General features: G+C 34.9%; 1 protein-coding gene across 1 annotated transcript; it reads left to right on the top strand.

The window, feature by feature from the left end:
• Positions 1–337: 337 nt before the first annotated feature.
• Positions 338–1,670, top strand: LOC149941412 (uncharacterized). Its single transcript, XM_090179465.1, has 3 exons — positions 338–416; positions 460–1,251; positions 1,330–1,670. The coding sequence occupies exons 1-3, from the start codon at positions 338–340 to the stop codon at positions 1,668–1,670; spliced, it is 1,212 nt and encodes a 403-aa protein (XP_090035591.1).
• Positions 1,671–9,160: the final 7,490 nt, after the last annotated feature.

Below are 9,160 nucleotides of genomic sequence, written 5' to 3'. Positions count from 1 at the left end.
ACGAGTTGAGGTTCATATAACTAAGGGGTTTTACTGTAAAACACCTCCTAATATAGCGATGATATTGGGGTTTTCTCTTAAGCAAGAAGGTGAATTGGAAATTAGGGAATCTACGTTAGCCCCACATACCGTAGATATAGGATTACATTCTTTGTTTGTGTATTCCGATATCGTTGAAAGTACGATCGTAGGGGACAGGAACGTACCTCTTTTAAGAATTATTAGTGTTAAAGGGAAAGATGGTGAAACATGGTGTGGTTCGCAAAGTCACTCGAAAGAAATCTAAGAAGAAGAAAACATCGTTTCCTTCTCACTCTGATTTATTTTCATAAGTGTTATGGCTCTTTTACATCCCCACTCGAGCGGGTGTGTCAATTCTGAATTGAACCTTTTCCAAGTTCCTCTGTCTCAAACTGGTATCGTCAGCGGTGAATGGGTCGAATACAATCCCATTTCCAGCATTACTAACAATTCGATCATTAACATTTTGCATAAGTGGAAATTCCGAAGCGTATGTTGATTTGTCACAAACACTTCTACATGTTCAGGTGGATATCAAAAAAGAAGATGGATCTTACCCTAAAGCCGCTGTTATTGCGCCGGATGGCACAGTTACTACACCTGCCGATAATATTGCACCCGTCAACTTATTTTTGCACAGCCTCTTTCCAGAAGTTCATTTATTTTTAAACGAAACGTCTGTTACATCCAACGCTAATAATTATCCGTATAAAAGTATGATTCAAACTATGCTAACCTTTGGTGATTCGGCAAAAACGAATCATCTAACTAGTTCTTTGTTCTATCGCGACACGACCGCTAAATTTGACGATTTAAAAAATAACCGAGGTTTCTTAAAGAGGGCCTCTTTTGCGCAACAGGGGACGATAGATATGATCGGTGTCGTTCATTTAGATATGTGTCAACAACCTCGATATCTATTGAACTTACATTTGTTTATGGATTTGAAATTTGTTTTCGGAAAACCAAACAAAGAATTCTGTTTACAAAGTGATGTAAATTGTCAGTTAGAGATCAAATCTGCCTCCTTTTATCTCAGAAAAGTAAATCTAATTCCGGAAATTCCGTTATCGCACGCCAAAGTTTTACAAATGGCAAGAGCTAAATACCCCATTACCCCCACCGAATGTACTTCTTTTTCGATTCCTAGCGGAAATATGGGCGCCGTGCAAGACCATTTGCTTACGGGACAGATATCAAAAAAAGTCGTTATACGATTAGTCTCCCAGGGTGCGTTTCTAGGTGACATAAAATTGTCATCATATAATTTCAAACATTTTAATTTGAATCACATTGGGTTGTACGTAGACGGTAGTAGTGTACCGCATAAAGCACTTACCCCAAATTACGCTGAGAATAGTTATATTCAGGCGTACGCTAATTTATTTCTTCAAACTGGACAGTGGAATATAGACGAAGGAAATCAGATCAGTCGAGAAGACTACGCGGGAGGAAATTGTCTTTCCGCTTATGATTTGACGGTTGATTTGATAAGCAACGCGTCACATTTCCATTTGGTTAAAAACGGAAATTTAAGACTTGAAATAAAATTCGCTTCTTCATTACCAGAAACTATTGCTGTAATTGTGTACGCGGAATTTCAGAGTTTGATTGAGATTGATAAAAATAGAACCGTTGTTCTCGACTAAATTACATGGATACGCTACAATTGACCGAAATTATGGAGAAAGATAAATTCGTGAAGGACCTATTTCGTGGAGTATTTGCTGCGAACAAATTACCTAAATTCGTGACGACATTCCCATCGCTATATATCGTTAACACGGCTACATCGTCGAGTTCGGGAGAACATTGGTTCATATTGTACTTCTCGATAAACAAAAAAACAGAATTTTTCGACTCCTACGGTAATCCTCCTGATATGTTCCGCTTTAATGACTTCGTCGAAAGAAACAGTAAAACTATTACTTTCAATTTGATACAACTACAAGCAAATCGCAGTATGACGTGTGGAGGGTTTTGCGTTTATTTCGCGATAAATCGATGTAGAGGTGTAAAAATGTTTCATATTGTTACTAGATTTTCGAAAATTAAAAGTGTCAATGACAAAATGATCAAAGAATTTATGTATTCAAAATATTCAATAAACATCCAATAACTTATCGAAATATACTTTATTATCTGTTATTCAAAACATTGTTAGTCAAAGCACCATATAACTTTTAGGTTCAGAAAAATAAACTGAATATTAACTAAACTTGATTATGAACAATAAAACAAAGATAGTTACATATTTCTTAAACTCTTATTTAAGGGGAACTGAAATATTATCAGAACGAGATTGGGATTTCCGCGTTTTTGTTTATGTTTGTATGTTTTTTCAAAAGGTCAATCCAATAATGGCCATAAGATAAAGTTCTAATACCATCCCCCAAAATATATTTTTTTATTGTCGCAAGGGTTTAAAGCCTGTTTATTTTGAGATATTGTATAAAGGTCATCTTTCAAGCTGACGATGCGCTTCATCTCACTAATAGTTAGTTTTCTCTTAAACAAACACTCGCGATATTGGGCGTGTCGAATTTTGTTTTTTTACAACTTTTTTTGCAAATTCCCTTTAGAGTTTTTTTCTCCCCCCTCTTCGAAATTAAACTATACATTTTTGGTCTCAAACCACAGAATTTTTGAATTGGTGTTCCATCCATTTCATCTTTCATTTTTACCTCTCCGAGGGGACTTTGTACCGTAGGAGGGGTTATACAACCACCGTGTCTGTCTGTCTGTCTGTCTGTCTGTCAGGCCTGCGTTCGCATTTTCGGGGCAAAGGGTAATCACTGCGTACCCAGTTTCTTAGAATCAGGGAAAAGGTTTTTCCAAAACCGCCCTCTTTTTGTCATTGGGTGTAGTATAATTCTTTAATCGGCCGGGATTCGAACCCGAGCCCTCCTGCACGACAGGTGAGCGTTCTACCGCAGAACCACGGATACAGTTACGCTTCAACTTTTGTTTATTTTGTTTCATTGTGTACCCCTCCCGAACCCAAATCCTGGTTACGTCACTGCCTCCACCCAAGGTAAGCTCCTATGATTCCTTCCAAATCGTTTAAGTATCTATCTCAATCAGTGGGAATATATGATAGCCGGTTTCCCGATAAATACAAAAATCATCGTATGATTATAATAAATAAATAAATAAATATATTTTATCTCTCCACTTCTATATCGAGTAACGGGGACTTCTATGAGCGTCGCCTAAAATTTTCGAATTACTTTAAATTAATGATTAAGCACTTAACAAAAAACATATTAAATCGAAACTTGTATTTGGCAAAGGTTTTCGACGTCAGGAATCCAGAGGTGGTTTTAGATTTCACCTAGGACAAATAGTTTTAGAGATATAAAAATAACAAGAAAAGTTATCATTTTCTGAATTTCGGGCTTTCGGTTTCAGCATAGACCAAAGCCTAGCGATCCGGAACAGATTGCGTTGGGGAAGGGAGTTCTTGGAGAAGGTAGGAGTCGACGGTAAGAATAAACAGTAAACCTATCGGTTTACTTTAATGTTCGTTTTATATAAATAGTGTACTCGCGGTCCATACCCATTCAATATGGTACCAGGTCCAAAAAGTTGGCAAGCCAAAATAAACCTTTCCTCGGAAGAGTTTATCCATAGACGAAAAACAGCAGGGCCGACTCAGCTTTTGGGCTATGTAAGATTATTTTAAAAGGAGATGCTAGCGTCACCTGGCTCTCGTACTGTACTAAATAGCGCGGAAAATTTAACTTCTGTTAGACTGTTATACCGCCATGGTGTGTCTACGATATGATTTAAGTTTCAATGTACTGACGTGGAAGTCATTGGTTTGGCTGTAAAAGATTCGTCTGCCAAGAATATGACCCGGGTTCGAATCCTGTCCGTGACGGTATTTTAAATTAAAGTGATTAATTATATTTAATTTAATTTATAACTCTAAAAAACATTATAAAATAAGTTTACGTTAATCTATATCTATAATCCTCAAAGTGTGTCTGTGGTCCTTTGTCCGTGGATCGTCCCAGGGCGGATGAGTAATTTTGACTCTCCCCGAGTGAAGCCGGGTACAAAAGACGGATATCGATGTAGCCTCGTCTATGTCGGTGGAACGGGATTAGGCTGGTCACTCGCTTACTACGCAAGAGGGGATCCGGTTCAAATCCCTGTCCGGCGAATTTTCCGTGTAAAGCTTAATCGCAGTTGCCCGATATCTCTGCGTTCGCAGTTTCTCGAAGGGTTGGCAAAACCACCGTGTGACGGTGAGCGTTAACGGATTAATTTGAGGTTGGGTTTGGTTTGGATGGTGTTTTTTCGTTAACGCTCATCGTCGTGACAGTTTTAACTCAGTTTGATTGGATATTTCGTTATTGTAATGTTTATGTGTAGGGAGAGTATGTTGAGTTTGTGTTATGACGGTTGTGGGTGTTGAGTTTGCTGTGTTTGTCTTATGACGGTTGTGGGCGTTGTGTCTGTTGAGCCTGTTGTGTTTGTGTTTGTTGTGTTTGTACGGGCATTTTCTCTTCAACTTCTTCTTGTTGAATTTTGGGACGGACCGAGTGCTGAGTGTTATGCAACCTCTCAACGTCCAATGGCAGGGTTTCCACCAATTGTTCACGGTATTCGTCTTAGTATCAATATGCGATTTAATGGCGCCAACCGGGAATCGACTCCGGGTCTGCTGCGTGCAAGAGACTTACTCTAACCACTGAGCCACCGACTCGTGTCAAGCTATGGTGTTTTTCGAAAACCGCTTTGGCGAACGTCCTTTACGAAGTTATAACGTTAGGTACTATAATTTAATCTACATCATTTTAAATATTTATAAATTATATTTATCTTATATTTAATTAAATATTTATAAATTATATTAATCTTATATTTAATTAAATATTTATAACTATATTAGTCTTATATTTAATTAAATATTTATAACTATATTAGTCTTATATTTAATTAAATATTTATAACTATATTAGTCTTATATTTAATTAAATATTTATAACTATATTAGTCTTATATTTAATTAAATATTTATAACTATATTAGTCTTATATTTAATTAAAAGTAAGATTTATATAATTTATAAATATCTAATTAAATTATTTTATCTTATATTTAATTAAATATTTATAAATTATATTAATCTTATATTTAATTAAATATTTATAAATTACATTAATCTTCTATTTAATTAAATATTTATAAATTATTTTATCTTATATTTAATTAAATATTTATAAATTATATTAATCTTATATTTAATTAAATATTTATAAATTATATTAATCTTCTATTTAATTAAATATTTATAAATTATATTAATCTTCTATTTAATTAAATGTTTATAAATTATATTAATCTTATATTTAATTAAATATTTTAGTATTTTAATGTAAAATTTGACCGTGATCAGGAATTGAATTCCGGTCGCATTGTTACAATGCGGATGGTTCACCGCCGAGCCATTGACTTCCTTAGGGAAAATATTAAAGTAAAGGAACCGTTTTGATAAGGCGGGTTTTTTTACTAAACGGATGAATACAATAATTGTATACATTGTTTATTGAACTTTGTTTTTTTAATTTTTGTCTAAATATTTTTCGTATGAAAATCTAAAGGTCAAAGCTTGTTTTAGCGCAGTCAGCAGATAAAATGGTTTAAGGGTAGAGCCCGTTAGTTTTTTGTAATTTATTTCGTTTTTCAGTCTTTTTTGATCTATTGTGTGTTTAGCGTATTAGTTTTCAAGGGTATGTCACAACGTCAACAGGAAGTCTACGAGTCGTCCACTACCAGATGTCGAATATAGCTATTCTACGGTATCTTCATCAAGGGCGAGTGTTGAAATAAAATGAGCGTTAAAGATGCGGCAAGTATTTCGTAAGCGAGAAAACTACAAATACCCTCTGTAGATATTTCTTTCATTAAAATTTGCTTCTTATTATATTTAACTGACAAACCTGTTCTGTAAATAGGGTTAAATTCAATTGTGCAATGTTTTAGTACGTCTAACTCGCTGTTGTAACTACTTAATTTATATTATTCTGAATAAATTAAACTCGTTTGTTTCGTCCCAATTATTTTTATTAAAATTAAAATTTTATACCGGGCGGGATTGAACTGGGATTACGTTTTTAGTAAATAACTCGGAATTGCGGAGATTTCTTTAAGAGACGTCTCGATAAATTAATACCACTAGGGACCGTTCTTCCGAGGAGAGGTATATTTTGGCTTACCAACTTGTTAGTATCACTTTTTTATTTGCGTAAGAAGGATGGTCGATAGGATAACCTGAGAAGTCAAAAAGTTCGGAATCGTTCTTAAAATCGACGTAGACGTCATCAGTCGTTATATCGTAGGTGAGACTATCGGTGTCCGTGAAATTAAGCCTCGCATTACTCTTGTATTTCTTCATTATATAATCGTAATGGAATTCATAAATGCGGTTTTGACAACTCCAAAATGGTAAACCCCGTGTATATTGGTCTATTCAACGTGAAACTCATCTTTTTCATATGAATACCCACAAGTTCGTTATGGAATATTGTGAATTTTTCGAAACAGGGGAAAGACGCTTTTTTAATTGCGCGTTCAGGTGTTTGAACTAGGTGGAAATCTATTCTGTTTCGTAAATTCTCCATCGTTTTACCTGTTATAAAAAAAATTTAAAAAAATAAAATAAAAAAAGGAAAAATTTTGTTTGTTTTTCTCTTTGTTTGTTTCATACCAAAGACACTATTGTTTTGGAGCTTCAAGAGGTCACGTTCAAAATCGTTTTCGGCCATTTATCTCTTCTCGGTGTTGAATTCAATGAACGGCCGTAGCCACGGTCCTTGATTGAACGATAAAATCTTATGAACTCGGATTAATTTCAACCCCTTGGAGACGTAATATTTAAGATTTCTGTAGTGTACAACATATTTTTCTTTGTTCATCAAACTGGGGACCAATTTTGGAAGCGTGTTTTTTTTTTCGGGAGCTTTAGCTCTTGTAACATTAGTTTATAATATGGTGAAAACATATCCTTACTTACTATCCGCGATACGGGAGCGAGTTGATAGCAATTATGTTCTTGATGAAGTTCTTGGGGATATTCCAAATCAACTTCCAATATGAAACCGTAGGGCGATTCGTTTGGTAAATTTAACATGTTTATTAGTGAAGGACAATAAATCATTTAAAGGTACCCAAGCGAACTTACTCATTGGGAGATAATCATCATAGAATAACCATATAAGTTATTCGTGTCCAAGTAAATTATATAATTACTCGGATTTTTGGGATTGTTAGTTTCTGGGATATACTTATTATTCGCTTGGGCAAATCTATGACTTATCATGGAAACGCCTCCCCATATTCCACGCTCAATAAATAAATGAATATCCTGTATATGCTCTAGTCGGACATTCGTCATGTAAAGAGCAGCTTCCCAAGCTAATCCGGGTCCGGTGTAAGCGTGTGCACAGTCGAGTTTATAAAATTCAATGCACATTGTACGGAAGCTTTGGTAAACATCTGCTAGTTGTAGCGTGTCCAAACGCACATAAAAGTCGTGTAACTCTCCTGTAAGATAGAATAATAAAATTTATTTTATGAAAATGATAAGTATTTCTTTTATTCTTTGAATATACCTAACGTTTGGATATGAAAAGTCTCCCACACATGACGTACATTTTCGTAACATTCATCAGATAATTCCTCGTCGGTTAGAGCGTTAAAAAAATCTTCTTTCGGTGGTAATTTGGTTTCATTAAATTTACCCATATCACTCATGTGGTCATAAGGGTACGATAATTTTTTAAGTAAATGAGGAACTTCACTAGGTGAATAGACTGAGTTAAGAATAGGGAATTTGTCAGGTCCACCTTTTGCTAAATTAGAGACAATGGTTTCCAGAGATGCTGGCCTCAATCGAAAGGAATTGATAAAACGTAGTCGTCCAAAAGTAAAACTAATGTAAGTTTATGCGGTGGAAGGGATGCATGTAATTGTTTCTTCCTTCTTTAAACCTATTCTTTGCATGAAAATGTTAGCATCATACCTGTTAATATGTAATCCACACTCTTTAAGAAAAATTAATTAATTTGAATTCTATAAACGTACCGAGATAAATTGTGCATAATAACTGGTATGAACTTCCCCACTCGTAGCTTTAAATTACAAGAGTTGTGTGCAATTCCACGGAAACGCCCTGAAGGCGTTCAATAATTTTATTCTATACACAAACTATATATATTTATATTTACCTGAATAATGAGAATGATCTTTGACCGGTGGATCGGTGAGAGTTAGAATTTCGGAGCAAACATAGCAATGAGTGGCTTTCGAACACTTTTTAATTTCTGAGGGTGTAAGGTCCATCGGGACGTTTTTATTTAATAAATCGACGATGATTTCCTGTTCCGCTAGTAGGCTCTCCAGAAACACGTCGATAGCATCTGTACCTCTATAAGTCACAGGTGCGTTTGGCGTGCCTAAATGACAATAAAATTATAGTATAGATCAGGAAAATATTACAATTATACGATACCGTCTGGTCCTACAACAACGTAGCTAAATCCACATGCTTCGTGTTCTGACAGTTTGGTAGTAGATGATAAGATTGAATCCGGAAAACAAGTCTGAATTTTCACAATAAGAGACTCGAAGTCAGCAATTAAAACGTACGGCACCTGAAATAATAAAAGTACATTTAATATTTTCCAAGAAAAAAAATATCGAGTTACCTTTTGTAACCATGCAAATTTGTCAAATTTCAAAATGGGAGTTTTCAGAGCCATTTTTATACGTTGGGGTCCATGAATATAACAGTTTTCCACATGATTTTGGTGGTTTTGTTTAGAATTTGCTCCAGAAAACCGATGTAGACAATAACGACATACGTAAATCTTACCATTATGTTTAGTGGAATTGCACAGCAATCTACTCATATTACGTATCAGACAAAAATGGTGTTTTTCTACGGAAACCATGTACAGAAGGTCAATTTGTCGAACTTGGGAAACTTTATTATCACTAATGTGACGAGGAAAGACCTCATTTTTTTCCCAACCAAAGATATTAATTGACAGATTGTTATTTTTTTTTGAATTTTTGAAGCATAAATGTGTTAAGATGAAAAGGGAACGTAATATCGGAGCAATCTAAT

The sequence above is a fragment of the Leiobunum rupestre genome, chromosome 6 (genome assembly GCF_980474605.1).
Source record: "Leiobunum rupestre chromosome 6, qqLeiRupe1.1.hap1, whole genome shotgun sequence".
Classification (NCBI taxonomy): Eukaryota; Metazoa; Arthropoda; class Arachnida; order Opiliones; family Sclerosomatidae; genus Leiobunum; species Leiobunum rupestre.
This window is presented reverse-complemented; position numbering and strand designations above follow the sequence as displayed.